The 16,584-nt window shown below is 37.5% G+C and overlaps 1 protein-coding gene across 5 annotated transcripts; it reads left to right on the top strand.

Moving 5' to 3' along the window:
• Positions 1 to 1,841: 1,841 nt before the first annotated feature.
• On the top strand, positions 1,842 to 10,674 carry LOC121656284 (SKI family transcriptional corepressor 1 homolog-B-like). 5 transcript variants are annotated; one of them, XM_042011417.1, is made up of 8 exons: positions 1,842 to 3,596; positions 4,019 to 4,109; positions 4,199 to 4,270; positions 4,373 to 4,435; positions 5,251 to 5,325; positions 5,508 to 5,582; positions 6,188 to 6,253; positions 9,526 to 10,674. In XM_042011417.1, exons 1-8 carry the CDS (start codon positions 1,842 to 1,844, stop codon positions 9,618 to 9,620), a joined length of 2,292 nt encoding a protein of 763 aa, XP_041867351.1. In that variant the 3' UTR covers positions 9,621 to 10,674. The 5 variants fall into 5 exon arrangements, with proteins under 5 accessions (XP_041867351.1, XP_041867272.1, XP_041867416.1 ...); XM_042011338.1 differs by having other exon boundaries at positions 9,523 to 10,674; XM_042011482.1 differs by lacking the exon at positions 6,188 to 6,253.
• Positions 10,675 to 16,584: the final 5,910 nt, after the last annotated feature.

Genomic DNA, 16,584 nt, shown 5'->3' with positions numbered 1-16,584 from the left:
GGAAGCCTAACAGATGGCCGTGTAACTTGATAAATGAGTCCGGGCCTTTTGTCGTTCTCTCGGCCCTCCACAGTGGCGCAGCGGCTCGCTGCAACTGCGGGGGAAATAACACAAGATGTGCGTGATACGACTGAGCTGATCCTTAAGACACACCCGACCAGCACCAATCCACAGTCTGGGTACTGAGTGGGGGGCCTCACTGGGTTTGGGTTAGAGTAACAATTCCCTCTTTTATTGGTGTCTTCATGCAGATATATTTATAAGACAACGCAACAATGCACTTTTCTTATGTTAAAAGAATGATTTGATAAATTCAAAACATGACTTACGACCAGAGCATCTCTCGATTTACCAAAGGCCTAATTAAGAGGATTTTGTTTGTTTGTTTTTTGTTGTTGTTTTTTTTTTTCTGATCAGGTTTGTCTGTATTTTTTGTAAGTTATCCAAGGCAGTGTGTGCCATGACATGATTGTGTGTGTGTGTGTATATATATATATAAAGGGGTGGGGGGTGCCGAGAGAGAGACCTATTACACATCAGCATGACAGCAGGGAGAGGAGGAGGAGGAGTGGGGAGAGAGGTGCCATGTGCTTCCTGTCTACACGCCATTCACCTCCCCGAGCTCCGACATGATGGAGGTCCTGTGTGCTGCTGGCGCTTTTGCTGCTTCTTGCACTGAAGTGCACTGAAATAAAACCTCCACTTCAGAGGATTTTTCCCGTTACAGCGTCTTGTTTTTAACCATCATTTCTCTGGATTCACCGGGCTTGAATTTTCATCTGTTTATTCATTATAAACCTCCCTGGGGTGTGCTGTCTTTTTAAAAAGAAAGGTATGTGTTTTTAACTATTAACTCGGCTGAAATTAGTCTAATTTTTTTGTCAATATTCATATATACAGTCAATTTTATTTGAATTATCCAGATTTGGTTCATCAGTTACGCTGAAATAATTATTAGTTATAGAGAAGTGTTTTTCTTTAACGACCTCCATAATGTCAATGACGCGGTGTAAAAAGTAAGTATGCGCAGGTGAAGTGAGATAGGCCTGCTTCGACCTAATTTTGAGCAACTGGATGAGGCTAATCTGTGCAGAAACTTTAATTATATATAGGGCTGGTCTTTTATTAACAATGCAAAGATGCTCCCTTGGATCTGTGTAATTACCAGGAAAGCAGCTTATAGTTGTTCTTTTCCTCTCTGCTAAGCGCATTTGTGAAGCTCAGGCTGCATTTTCCTTCTGTCCTTATCCGTGTATAAGGATCTTATGTGACTCTTAAGTAGTTGGCCCGTCAGTGCTGAGCCGATTTGAAGATAAGAGGAGCAGCAGAGATTGTGCAGGAAGCGGCGTAAAAATCTGAGAGGAGAGGCCGAATATACAGAAGAATGAAACAATGAAAGAAATAGTAAACCAAGGCTCGATTTGATTTCACTTTTCTATGCAGCATCCCGAATTACCTGGTGTTGGTTATTTTTACCTGCTTTATTATTATTATTATTATTATTATTATTATTATTATTATTATTATTATTATTATTATTATTCAGTAAAACAATATGTATTTAAATGCTATTATGCTAATTAGATTTGGGGCTTAATAATTATATTAAGTAGAATATTATCGAGGAATTCTTAAATCTTATATAACAATTTTTTTATTCGAGTAACATTTGTTTTCTATTTTTGATTGAACTTGTCAATTTTTTTTTCAGTTTTGCCACACAATTTTATTTATTTATTATTTTATTTTCCGTACTTAAAAAGGCCCCGTGTAAACTTCAGCTATCTTTTTTTTCTTCCTCTTCTTTCTCTTTCTCTTTTATAACTAACAGGCTTCCAGGGATGGAGTCGATGCCCGGAAATCTTCGAGACGCGGGACGAGACAGCAGCTCTTCCCCAAGTTTAAAGCAGGACGCGCAGAGCTTCTCCAGCCACAGCTCCCTCAAACCGAACCAAGTGAGTGAAACATCCTTGTACGGAGTGCCCATCGTTTCTCTGGTTATAGACGGTAAGGAGAGACTCTGTCTGGCACAGATTTCTAACACCCTGCTGAAAAACTATAGCTACAACGAAATCCACAACCGTCGGGTGGCTTTGGGCATCACCTGCGTGCAGTGCACGCCCGTCCAACTGGAGCTCCTGCGGCGCGCCGGGGCTATGCCCATTTCATCAAGGCGCTGCGGAATGATCACCAAACGGGAAGCCGAAAGGCTCTGCAAGTCCTTCCTTGGGGCGCATTCTCCCCCAAAGCTGCCAGAAAATTTTGCATTTGACGTGTCTCATGAATGCGCCTGGGGCTGCAGAGGCAGCTTCATACCCGCCAGATACAACAGCTCCAGAGCCAAATGTATCAAATGCAGCTTTTGCAGCATGTATTTCTCTCCAAATAAATTTATTTTCCACTCCCATCGCACACCAGAGGCAAAGTATCTGCAGCCAGACGCGGCCAACTTCAATTCGTGGAGAAGGCACCTGAAACTGACAGAGAAAAAACCATCTGAGGATATTAACCACGCGTGGGAGGATGTTAAGGCCATGTTCAATGGGGGGAGCAGAAAGAGGACTCTACCAATGAGCGGATCGGGAATGTCCTCGTCGCTGAAATCGCAGGCCTCATCCAGTCTGGCTCAAACAAGTTCCCCCGAGATCCCTCACAAAACTTTACGGTGCGACGAGGATCAGGGGAGTAATAACCTGAGTTTAGCGGGAGGACCGCGGAGCTATCCAGTCATCCCAGTGCCCAGCAAGAGCTTTGGCATGCTTCAGAAAATCCCCCCACCTCTGTTCCCTCACCATCCTTATGGTTTCCCCAGCTATGGGCTGTGTCAGAAAAAGAACGACGGGATGCCTGAAGCGAACAAAACCAATGTCCCTGGAGTTTTTTGGCCAGGCGCAAAGGACACTCTCTACCCTGCTTTTCCCATGTTTTGGCCAGCAGCTGGCGGCCTGCCCATGCCGCCCTATCCGGGCTCCCCACCAAAACCTCCTCCAGAGCTGCCGGGCATTCGACAAACCGAGCTTGACTTGTCGGACCAAAGCGATCGGGGCGCAAACACACCCAAAGACATCAACCAGCACCCTCTTCATCAGCGGGACGGCGACGAGCGCAGTACCAGCTCCCAGTCCTCCTCCACCAGGAATGACGAGGACAAGTCCGGAGACGAGGCCTGCCAGAGGAAAATTAGCTACATTTCGGCCTTCAGACCCGTTGTCAAAGACGCTGAGAGCATCGCCAAACTCTACGGCAACCGGGACAGTTATGGTGCGCGCCCTGGCTACCTGTCCCCGGATTTTATCAGCGAAAGCTCTAGTTACAGATCGATATCACCGGACAGGGACAGCGTGGTGGACGACGAAGACCCGGACGTGGATGTAGAGTCCAACCGAGGGCCGGACGAAGAGGAGCCGATTCGGATCTCGCCAGGTGTAGAGATCCGTGGCTCCCCTGTGCCGGACCGGGTCTCCCCTGGTGCTGAGGAGAGCCAAGAGCAGCCTGATGCCTCCAGTCCAGGACCAGCCGCAGCATCACCGGAGGATGTTCACAGCAGGTCACCAGAGGAGGACAGAGAGATGCGCAACGACTCCCCTCTTCTCGAGGTAACATCACATTAACAGAAACTTTAATGATCCCCGAAGAGAGAGCTGAATTTTCGTAGTTTGTAAATATGATAAAACTTTCTAAGCGGAGGCTGACAAAATTTTTTATCTGAATCAGCTATCTTTAAATTAAACAAACGTCACTATTTTACTATCCAGTTATCCTAATATAATTATAAAATACGTACACTTATTTACTTTGATTTCTGTATTAGTTGAATCAAAGTCCACGTGTGTCCCCACACTTATGAGATGATTTACCATCGGTGCTTTTGAATGCAAAAACCTAATTTCTCAACAATTCGTTTCAAGGCCCTTGGATTTTTCAAGAGGAAAAAATTGCCTCAATTATGTGAAAACTGTAGCAAATGATATATAATTGGACTTTGTTATTAAACGTGAGTGTCTGCTTGCTTTTACAGGTGTACACTCATGAAAAGGACGACCACGTGCATCTGAACGCCCCCTCTCCTTACGGGTCCAAACAATCCAGCAGCCCCCGCAGATCCAACGGTAATTACTGATCCGATTTATGGTTCGGTTATTAAAGCAAATTTTGGGCGTCTTTTAACTGAGAATATTTGTCTTCTGTTTATATTTAGGTGTCCATCGCGTATCTGAAATACAAAATCAACGCAATGCAACGTCCTATCAGGAGCAAAAAGATAGACAAGGTTTTTATTAGTTTATATTTTCAAAAAGGCCTCCGCTATTATACACAGGCTAGATTCCTTATTAAGTGTTAATTGTTGTGTATTGTGGCTTTGTTTTTGCAGCCGATGGAGCTCTGCGCATTGACATCAGTGTTCATGAAAGAGATCTGGAGAACATGGCTAAAGGTAAGAGACTTGAGGCTCAAAAAGAAATAGAAGAGTGGCATTTTGTTATTGAGAATCTGCAATTACCCACCTATTAATGGTAATTTAGCTGAACACAGTTCCCATGCATTTAATTAAGACTAATTTTCATTTGTTGTTTTTAATTTCACCAACGGAAATTTAGATAAATATTGCTTATTATTTATTAATGAGGTTAAATGTGTAACTTTAAAAACCAAAATTTAACTCAATCCTTTGGGATTGTTTTTGTTAAGCATTCAAAAGTGCACGTATATTTACATTAGCTTAATATGCATTGATTTCCACCTCAGTAGAAATGGAGCCAAATGCCCAAAGCCTGCTTAAGATGACGTGCCAAAATCTAAATGTGAATTTACATTTTATGGGCCTTCAGTGTTTTCATAGTTGTTATCCACTTAATCACGAGATGTAGGAGTTTTGACTTATTATTGTAAGGGGAAATCGTTTAGAGGCTATTAATATTTTAACGAACAGAGCCATAACCCCGAGGCACGGCAGCTAATTATTTTACAACGCTTGGAAAAACCCTGGGACTCCATTATTATCGCCTCCACCTCCAGGCAATGCATGGCAATTACTGTGGCAGCCAGCGAAAGAAAAGCAGTGAAACGGCTTTTATTAAGGATGCAAATGCACCTAAAGTCGGTTTCTCACTGATCTTTATGTGCAGAAATAAAACAATATTATATGAATGGGATGACACCACAGTATAAAATAGGAGTGTGTATTTATATGTTTTCTATATCTACCGAATAAACATGATAATTTATGTTTATATTAATGATTATTTGCAGAGGAGTTGCAGAAGCAGCTTGTTGAACAAGTGGAGCTGAGGAAGAAGTTGGAGAGAGAGTTTCAGCATTTAAAAGGTATGATAAAAACGAAATGAATATGTCTGTAAGTTAAAGGCACAGAGGGATGGATTGTCCATCTTTATTTGCCTCTGGAGAAGAGGGGCTTATTTTACCCCTTGAATCAAGGAACATAACTTTAAATGTATCCCCACAATGTCAGAGAGTTTCCATCTGATGTGGCCTTCCGTACTCTTCAGATAATTTTCAGGATCAAATGAAGCGTGAGCTGTCCTACAGAGAGGAAATGGTCCAGCAGCTGCAGATTGTTCGAGGTTGGTCTCTCTGTACTCTGTGCCTGCATAGAGTCTGATTGTAAAACGGGTCTAGATCAATGCTTAATTTATGGGGGAGGGGAAATTTAGGCCACCAAAAAGTTATAATCACACAGGCCATATTAATCAATTTCTAACTAACTCCTAAAGTGAAAGAGAAAGGAAAAGTGACACTTGCATATTGAAATATTGGCAATTCAAGTCCTGGATTTTTCCTGTAAACACCACTTTTTTTTTTCTCTTGCAGCCAATTAAATTATTAGATATCAAAAAGATGAAACTTAAACCTGATTTTTTTGTTTGCAAATGTTATTTTCTTCTAAATCATGCTCTGGAAAATTGAATAGACAGACCATTATGTAGTGCTGTATCAGTTACATGCAGTAGACAGCAACTAATACCACCCGTTAAAGGATTGGTTTAATGTTACAGTAGTTTAAATACAGGGTTCAAGTACACAGAGGGTTCACTCTAAATACCATAAGGGCAAACAGCATACATTACCCTCCTGTACTTCCACGCAACAGATCACATTTTATTTTTCTTTCCGTATGAATCTTTTTGACCATTTATTTGATTCTTTATTCATTTTTATTTTTTGATAGACACTTTGTGCAGCGAGTTGGACCAAGAGAGAAAGGCTCGTTATGCAATACAGCAGAAGCTGAAAGGTAATCTTATCTGGTCCAAAAGGAGACATAAATATATTTAGTTTTTGCCCTACAAACACAAATATGCAAGTGCTACTTTTTATTCAACATCTTTTGCGATCAGTGATCAATGTTCACAGTGTGACACCATTAAAGTGAGGTCCACATTATTCAAATCTATCTTAAGGCAGTACTCACATGCCCATACGAGCACTGAAAGCACCATTGACCACATTATTTGTTCCTCCTGTTTATACTGGCTGTAAGACATTTTCAATTCAGGGTAAGTAATGGGAAAAGCCACATTCCTTATTCTGTACACAAACCCAAGCTAAAAATGTAAATTAAGAGACATTTTGATTTGTTTTGTTTTTCTTTTTTCTGTTTTTTTTTTTTTTTTTTTTTTTGGGGGGGGCTGATTTCAATGATAACAAAATGTTTATCAAAGGACACACCACACACACACACACACACACACACACACACATATATATATATATATATATATATATAATTAAAGAAATGTCTGTCCTCGAATTAATACGTGAAGCTAAAAGACAAAAAAAGCTATATTTTCCTGATGCTTGTTTCTATTGTTTTCCCCATTTGAGATCCTGCTGGTAATTTTTTAATTACGTCATCTCGTCTCATCATCACCTTCCTCTGCAGCAGTTTAATGGCACCAACTAGAGATTGAGCTCCACCAACTGGCTCATTCAGTGAATGAAATACATATGAAATTTAAATTTGTTTTACAGATTCTATGAAAGGATTATGATGGAATCATAATCATAAAGTCTAGACCAAAAGTGATGTGTGACTCACACTGCTGGAATTTCTATTAGGTTTTGTGACCTGTGGGAAGGAGTGTGGGTCTGGTTTACTATCACTTACACTGAAATCATGTTAAATTGATGTCATTCTGACCTGCAGACAGGAGGAACAAAGTAATAATTGAAAGTCTTTATTCCTAATTCAAATTTTTTTCTGCATAAATTTGACCTAAAACATCACTTAAATTTTACACGGGACTTTAAAATAAGCTAAGACCAAATAGAGACATTCACTACAATATTATAATATATATATATATAATATAATATATACTATAGACTATTTATTTGGGAAATTATAAAATGTGATGCATCTCTGAGTGGTTCAACCCAGAGGAATAACATTTCATTTAAAGGTATAATTAGTCAGTTTTTTTCTGACAGAGATCATAATCATGTGTGAGCAAACACTGTTTTACTCAGCAGCGATTTATCAAAGTCTGATCTTTAAAAGTAATGTTTGTGGAAGTGTATCATGGCACAGCATAAGTCAGAGGTCATTGAAAAAAGATAAATAGTTGTAATTTTTTTCCTTTTTTTCAGGATGGAAAAGATTATAAACCATTTCCAAAGAATTTGGACTTCAATAGTAGTAAAATAACAGTATGTATTGTGACTTTTTATGTTGTATAGTATTTCCAAACTAAGAGGAGATACTATACAACTTACTATATTAGAGCTAGGCTGGACTAGACAAGGCTAACATAAAAAGCAAATCCCATCTGTGAAACACAGTGGTGGTAGTATCATGGTTTGGACACATAGTCAGTCAGGACCTTTGGGATTATTCCTGGTGGGCTGCTTAAGAGCTTGGCCTATATTCTAGTAAATAAATAAATAAAGTAAAGTCTACTTTAACCATCATTTCATCAGTCAAAGGGCCTCATTTTTCACATTTGTCACTTTTTGCTCTTGTGAGCAACCCACTGCCATCCCTCCTCCCACCCCAAGCAAACTAGCAAAGTGGCTGAGACCATTTACTCTGGCTCTGACTGCACAAGCTGTTTTAATTAATCTCGAGATACAGTAAAATAATTTTACAGGTCACAAACAGATAGTAAAAGACGCAAAGAGGCATTGTAAAGTGAAGGGGTTAAAAGAAGATAAAAAAAAAGGTGATGATGAAGCCAAATGTGTAAAACCAGCACATTTCAACATTGTATGCGAAAATCCAAAACATAGTGAAAAATGTAGCAGTTTCACTATAAATATTCAGGAGGAGTAAAATTATGACACTTTCTAAACAAAGAAACCAATATGTTGGTCTTTGCAAGTTGCTATATGCTTAAGTTTTGGCTCATGTAAAACTGTTATAAATGTGATGCGGCTATTAGATGTTCCTAAACATTTAAATAGAGGTAGGAGGGGCTGGAGGAGGCTTCACACCATGGACTGTCAAGAAACAACCATTTCAGTCAGTTAGGTTAATGGATTAAAAATTCAAAGTAATGTTAAGATTAAATAAAAGTATAGTTAGGGTTGCAGCTCAAAGCACAAAGCAATGCAAACATTTCTCTGCACTAAACTGATCAAACTGCGTACAATAATCTTGCTAAATTGGTTTTATTCTCCCATTTTTTGCAATTTAATCAAGTATTTTTTATTTCATGCACATAAATTGAATGTGCTATATTTTAACTTTAATAATTCAGAAGCTAAACTTGTTTAATTAACAGATCAAGAACTAATTCAAGGTGTCAAGAACTGGCCTTCCCATTAATCTGTAATAATAAAAAAAAAAAAACTAATCTCTACAAACAATGAGACCCATGCAATAAAAGCTATGGGACAATTAGAACTGAACCGCTGTTTAATTTATCCAGTTTGGTCCCAGCTGAAAAGAAGAGGGATGTTCTTGAATGTGACGCTTGAGGGCTGAAATTTGGTAGGTTTGAACCAGTTTTGCTGCACATTTTCTAAAGGAAAATATCAGAACATGTCTCTGTGAACCGAATCTAAATAGAAAGTTAGTCATGCAGCAACAAAACAACCCCCAGTAACACAAATCATTCTCCAAAAGAATGGTTACAGAACAAAACAGTGTTTTTTTTAAAATGACAAGGTCAAAGTCCTGACCTTAATCCAATAAACATGTTGGGAAGGACCTTGAGCGAGCAGTTTGTCGGAGGAAACCCCCCAACAGCCCAGAGTTATAATGGTCTTGTACAGAGGAACAAACCTGTGATCTCAAGTTTCAGTTATTTGGTCAGTCACTAATATCTCATATCATGTCATTTTTCTAAATAAACAAGTGACCAAACATAATTGTAATTGTTACTGATCAAGTTAAGGTCATATTTATGCAGAAACTGGACAAGCTCCACTTTACATCCAGATATTCTTTCTAATAGATATTTCTAAAACTATAAGGGTTAAAGCCACTTCATTAATTCAGCTGTAATTAGTGTCATCTGCTTTTGTTTGCATGTTCTCATTGATGCTCTTGTTCCTCCCCAGAAGCTCATGACGCCCTTCACCATTTCTCCTGCAAGATGCTCACCCCTCGTCAGTGCACAGGAGCCTGCACCTTCAAACCCCCGCTGCTGCCTCCGTAATGCTCGCCACCATCCTGCATCTAACACAGCACAGCCAAAAGAATAAAAGGAAAAGAAAAGAACAACAAATAAAAAAAATCACAAAGCTCTCGTCTCAAGAGCTCTCATGTTCACCGGATTCACCTGCTTTACAGATACGCCACTGATTCTAGCACTCGACTGGAGTAAATATGTTGACACTCAGAGGAGAAGGCTTTGACAGCAACCTATCCTCAAGAGAACTAAACTCTTGTGTTAAACAGGCCAGGATTCACTTAACAAAGAGATGGAGTTTTTGTTGCTAATCAGAGGATTGCTGATCTGAAGCTGCAAAGTTCAAACCAAGGAGTCTTACTGAATCAAAGCTGTCTGCTCTTTAGCTATTCTGAAAAGAAAAAAACCCAACACTATATACATAAATAGATATATACCATGTGACAATGTGCAATGGCTTGTATAATTGTGATATTAATTTAAAAATGTATGTCATCATTTAGATTTCTTGCTTCTTTTTACACATATTTGTTATTTATCTGTTTGGTTTAACTTATTGTTTAGATTGTTTGTAACACTGTGTATGTTGTTGAGCACTTTAAATGGGTAACATCTCTGAATTTGACCATGGCGTCCTGTACCAAATTTATTTACCGAGAACATCTTTGTGTTTTAAATGCAGCACATTTTAATAAGCACTTACTTCAGCAGCCCTTCAGCTTTGACATGAAACAATAAAATATTTCCCTCTCACAGAATTGTGTCATACAAACTCTGAAGTTGAGTTTAACCCAGCTGTTTCTTTTTTCTTTATATTCTGTTGTTACACAGACATCTGGGAGTAATAGCGGACTAAACCAAAACTTTTTTCTGTCTTCTGATAATCTTTAACAAGAAGACCACCCTGTACTGAATATGTATAAACTGCCTCTGTTACAACTGCATCTCCTTTTCTCTCAGTTGTTGAATTTGGTTTGTGGTTTAAGAAAAAGAAAAAACTCTTGGTTTCTGATGCAAATTCAACATAATTTTCTTATTTATGTATGCACCCATGTCAAAATGAATAAAACTGAGAGATACCTTTTTGCTCTATGGCCGTCTTCCTCATCTCTGTCACCAGTGTGAGCCTGACACCTGCTGGCCTCCACCCAGAACATCTCCTGAGATGGATCACATTTCCTCATATTGTATTTGAGCTCAACATGATCTCTTTCATTAGGCAGCTATATTATTGCACGACATGTCCAGTCAACTTATAATGTTTGACGTCGAGTCAGGGGAGCAGACTGATCCAATAGTGAAATCTAATTCTTCTGATGGGAGGACTAATAGATATTGATTACACGGCTCGCGGTCCCTGGATGCTTCATACTGAGACAGATACTCACATAATGTCACTGATGCACAATGAATGTTAAGTTTCAGTGGACATAATTGCCCTCTGTGGCAAAGCTCATTCCCTCTGAATACTAACAAGGTGCAAAAGATGAACACAGCTGAGCTACAGTGGAAACGATTGGCTGCCTTACCTGTTGCTGTCTTCAGCTGCGTAATGTACGTAAAACCTCACAGAGGCTCAAATATATAAATGGATCATTTGGATGTTTATGTGGTTCTGTTTTTCATGTTACATCTGTTTGCTGTCATTTTAAGCATCTTTGTTATGTGTTTTTTTATATATATGTTTGTGGTTGTTCTGTATTTCTTCTCACTAATTTTGTGTTTTCATTATTATTCTGTCTCTTTCTTGTTTTGTGTATTTTTGTGTTTTTTAAATGTTTTTTTTATATATATATATATCTTTTTGCAGCCATTTTGTGTTTGATCTTGTTTTGTACTTCATCTTTTTATGTTGTTTTTTAAATTAAAAAGAAAATCATTTTGGTTCCTTTTTATGTTATGGGGTGTTTCTCTTGTTGTTTTGTGTTTGTTGATGTTATCTTACCTACTAACAGTCCCACTGCAGTTAACAAGCTGAATATCGGCTGATATAGATTTTAGAATAAAAAACTGAGCATCCCTAATTGTTTCTGCTACTGAAGTAATGCATCTTGATGTGGCCATTTTTTATCTGATTCTAATCATTTCACATCTACTTGTGGTTTTTGTCTTTATCTGTCTGTTGTTATCTTGTGTCTTGTATCTTCCTTGTTGTCTTGTGTTCCTTTATGTGTCCTTTGTCATTGTATTCTGTTTTGTGTCATAATTTTTCTGTTCCTGTTGTTACTTTTCTTCTCTTTGCAGTTAACTGACATGCGTGTGGTTACTTTGTCTTTGTTATTAGTTCATATCGGCTTGTAATTGTACATTTGTTCCTGTTTCATTTGTTTCTCCTTTGGAAGATTTTACAAGAATTTCTGATTGTGATTCAAGGTCAAACTGTAAATTTAATCATTTCAGAATCTGAGGAATGACATTTTTTGATCTGACATATAATTTCATGGTATCTAAATTATTTAACTTTGGGATTAAAAACAGGTCAGAAGTGTCCCGTAAAACAGATCCATCTCCCAAAGTAAATACTTTTTTGTCTCAAAAACTGCTTCTTGTTGAAAACTAATGCTTAAGTTTCGTACCTTTAAGTTTTATCATCCCAAATAGTCAAGAGAAATCCAAATCAATAGAAAAATTAAACAAGCTCATTAACAAACAGATGCATTTTAGATCAGTTTATTCATGTGTCACATTACGTGTCCTCGAAAACAGTCACACTGAGTGCATCTAACAATAAATCCATTCACTGTGAAATCAAACATTTTAGTAGAAGAAAAATGTGTTTGTGTTGTCTCAGTGTATTTGCTGTCTGTGTTGAGCATTAATCACTTGCTTGTACAAACATGTGTGGTCAGCAGACACCTGCCCGATCTCTAGTTATCAACAATGCAACAGATGGCAGTGATACATGATATAATGAAACCTCTGGGATTCTTTTCTCTATGAGCCAAGCAGCAGAACTAGTATGTCAAAAGATCCTTTGTCTGGTTTCTGATAATGGTTTTGGGCACAAAGCTTAATGTGTTTGGTATAATAGTGATTTTTTTTTCAGTTCAGTATAAAGCTATAAACCTATTATGGTAAGCACAGATTTTATTGCTGGAGATTGTAGAGGAGCAGCAGCAGGGTCTGCAGAGTTTAGTTTATATTGGATTCATTTTCATTCGAAATGACAGGGCACCACCTACTGGTGTTTTGTAGGCACTGCACCCTAAATACCTCTGATGAATGGCTTCTATTTTTAAGGGTTTTTGAGGTAAAAATGCTTGAATTGCCATGATGCATTAGTTTGTTCCTGTAACTTCACACTATTGCTTACCCTTGAAACAACTGAGAGCTTTCAGATGTAAAAAATGAAGTGTTTGCTACAAATTACTCTCAATAGTTGAGATTAAAGGTTCTGGAGAAGAAATCCCAAACTTAAACATCAGATTTAAATATATTACGTTGTCCAAATTAAGTAATGTCATGCTCATTGTTGAACCTTGATATCCCCTTTAAGACTTCAGTGTTGTTTTCTGTGAAGTCTCACACTGTAAAAAATATTTTTTCTTAGAATTAAAAGTGTTCAAGTGTCTACAAAAAGCCACAATACACACTGTGGGTTGTTCAAAAAGAGCAAAACACTGCCTAACTGTTAGTTTGGTTTGAACCTAAGGTGTGTTGAGTGAGGCAGATTAATTTGAAATAGTTTTACAAAAACAAGAACAGAGCTTGAAGTGTCAAATGTTTGTTTCAGTGAAACCAGTCGAGTCCACACTCTGCTGAGGCTGAACAAGTAAAGATAGAGAAACTTCAATGTGCAAACACACTGAAACATGTACAATTCTTATGCTAAAAATTAACTTAATTGGAAATATATATGTTTTAGAAAGATGTGCTTAAAATATCAAAATTAAATTAAGGCTGTTTTTGCTTTGACTTAATGACTAATTACATCAATTACCTTAAGTTTAAACAGTACACTAATGTTACTGGTTTAATAAACGAAAATACATTCATTTCTACACCAGCAATTTTTCTGTAAAAGTGTCCTTAACTTACTCAGTTATCCCTCATAGTGCTCAGTTTGTTTTAGGTGTAGCAGCGAAATTCAAGCTAAATCTGGTAAAGCAACATTCATGAAGGTTATAAAGATTCATTTTCATTCAGATTCAGATGATGTTTGAAATTGATGATCACTTTGAAAGCTGCAGCTTGTTGTATGTCACACAGACAGACAGACAGCATCCACTGATATATATACAGCATTCACTGGTCACTTTATTAGATCCGCCAGCTGAACTGCTTGTTTACAAAAATAGCTAATCAGCCAATCACATGGTAGCAACTCAGTAGATTCAGGTATGTAGACATGGTCCAGATGTCCTGCTGAAGTTGAAACCAAAGATCAGAATGGGGAAGAAAGGGGATTTAAGTTACTTTAAAAATGGCATGGTTGGTGGTGCCAGATGGGTTTTTCTTGGTATTCCAGAAATTGTTGATCTACTGGGATTTTCACACACAACCATAGGGTTTACTGAATGTCAGCAAAAGAGAAAATGTCCAGTAAGCCACAGTGGTCTGAATGAAAATGTCTTGCTGATGGAGAATGGACAGATTTTATGACCACAGTCTTCTGATAGCTACTTCCAGCAGGAAAATGCACCATGTCACAAAGCTGAAATCATTTTAAACTAGTTCTTTGAACATGACGATGAGTTCACTGTACTACAACGACCTCCACAGTCACCAGATCGCAATCCAATAAAGCAGCTTTGGGATTTGATGAAACAAGAAGTTCTTATAATGGATGAGCAGCTGACAAGTCTGCAGCAACTGTGCAGTATAATCATATTAATATGGATTAAAATCTATGAAGACCTTGTTAAATGTATGCTGTGAAGAATTAAAGCAATTCTGAAGGACAAAGGGGTCCCACCCAGTACTGTCAAGATGAACCTAATAAAGTGGCCGATGTATCTTGGTTAACTCTATAGGACACTGGGTTTTATGTATGTTCACAATTCCATTTAAAAACAAAAATAAATAGAAAAAAAGCTGTTTTTCTGAATAAAAAAAACTTCTAAATTAACAATAAACTATGAGATGACTACTTTGTGCAGTAACCAGTCATCTTCTTTTGATATTTCTGAGTCTACATCATCATGAATAATACTGAACTGTGCACAGCATTAATCTTCATTGTGGCATGGCTCGAAGCCAGTGTGATGATAAATAATTCTTCCATAAATCAGGTTTGTGCAGCTGATAATTTCACAAACTTGCCCAAAAAGAAACTTTTTTTTTCCCACCAGGGATTGTCATGAATCCAGTAACTCATGGTGTCAGTCAGTGAGAGTGAGAGGTCTGTTTATCAGAAATGCAGATTTATTTTTTATTGAATCATATTTATCTGCTGCTATTTTTAATTTATGACATTGTGTGAATGAATAAAAGTTCAGCTATAACTTAACATTATTGTATACAGTCATGTGTAAATCCACAATAAATTTACAGCAGTCACTTATGCTTTACACTCAGTGGACAGAAAATTTTATTAGGTACATCAGTCAGTTCAACCCCATCAAAAACTGCAGCCTCTCTTAGATTATATAAGACTGTGATGACAAACACTGAATATAAGTTGTATATGATTTATTGTATCAGACATCATTAGTTTTTGTCGGGCTGAAAAAGTGCCAACCGAGTATAATTTCCTTTACAGCCTCACCCAACTTCACACCCATCTAGAAATCTTTGAGACCAGGTTTGTAAAAATATCTACCTGGATGGGAAAAATCAATGATGGTTAAGCTAAACTGTCCATCAAAAAGAGCAAGGCACAGTAAAAGTAAAAATTTCACTCTGAGATTAAGTTAAGTTAAACTGCAAAGAAACCAAATGGACAGATAATGAGTGAAGCCAAACTAAAACACTTATTTATAATTTCCAACACTTAAACCAGAGTTCCAGATGATATCTTTTTACTTTTAGCATGCAACTGTTATTACCAAAACAGACAATTCAGTCTGTTACACACATATATGATTGCTCATATCTCATGAACCTCTGAGCAGATCTGCCTCTTCTTTCCTGACAACTTATTTATGTCAGTCAGATACAATAGGAATTAAAATAATTGTTGATGTTGGATTTGTAAGATCAACTAAATTTGAGACCATTTCTACAGTTTGTGCCTTGTAGAGACTGTATTAATGGCAACATTTGGGATGTCATTTATAGATATGGCATTAAACAAAAGCTTAAGATAAAATTTTATACTGCAAATACTGGATATTTTGCAAGTTACTCATGATCATTTTGACCTTATTTAAAATAATCTGACTTTTATATGCCCAGTGGCAGAGCTAGACTTTTATACATGTGCTGGCCAGAGGGTGGGCAAGACTTAATCAGAGGGACCAAATACTAGGAAAGGAAATTTTTCTCTGTCTAATTTTCACACTCACACTGTTGTGATAACTGTGACATAGAGCGAAGTGAGAAACTATCTCACCGTAAACTGAGAACGACCCATTTCCTCTTCATAAAAATGTCAGGAATGTCCATGTTACCCTGGCTACTCTTCTAGCTCCGACCTGCATATGCCAGGTTATACCATCCTGATACTCAATTTATATTTAAATTTTCAGAAAAAAAATAACGTTACTTTAAATGGCATTAAATAAATAGCCCACCCCTTATAGAATCAAAACAAGAGTGTTCAGACTTATGAATCATTTGTATTCAGCCTAGAATGAGAAACCAAGAACATTTCTAACCATAATCATGTTTCTGAATAAATATTTGAAGCTGCACCAGCCATCTTATGAGACACACATTTCTCCCATTAAATATATTCCACTGAAATATTAGGGGCAAAGAACACACATTATAGATATATCTGTCTACATATAATTTCAATCTGATGTTTAAGGTAATATTTTGATTATTCTTTGTAGTCATGGCTCCTCTTGACTTTTTAATTAATGCAGCTCTTTGAAGTTTGGAGTTT

Source organism: Melanotaenia boesemani, chromosome 1, assembly GCF_017639745.1.
Source record: "Melanotaenia boesemani isolate fMelBoe1 chromosome 1, fMelBoe1.pri, whole genome shotgun sequence".
Taxonomy (NCBI): domain Eukaryota; kingdom Metazoa; phylum Chordata; class Actinopteri; order Atheriniformes; family Melanotaeniidae; genus Melanotaenia; species Melanotaenia boesemani.
The sequence above is the reverse complement of the archived record's forward strand: the minus strand, read 5'-3'. Positions and strand labels throughout refer to the sequence as shown.

What these genes read in the sequence shown, in the direction of transcription:
- LOC121656284 (XM_042011338.1), top strand. Translation starts at nt 1,842, where the DNA reads ATGGAGTCGATGCCCGGAAATCTTCGAGACGCGGGACGAGACAGCAGC. An exon ending in ACGACTCCCCTCTTCTCGAG is followed by an intron (nt 3,597 to 4,018) that starts GTAACATCACAT and finishes TTGCTTTTACAG; the next exon opens with GTGTACACTCATGAAAAGGA. An exon ending in AATACAGCAGAAGCTGAAAG is followed by an intron (nt 6,254 to 9,522) that starts GTAATCTTATCT and finishes GTTCCTCCCCAG; the next exon opens with AAGCTCATGACGCCCTTCAC.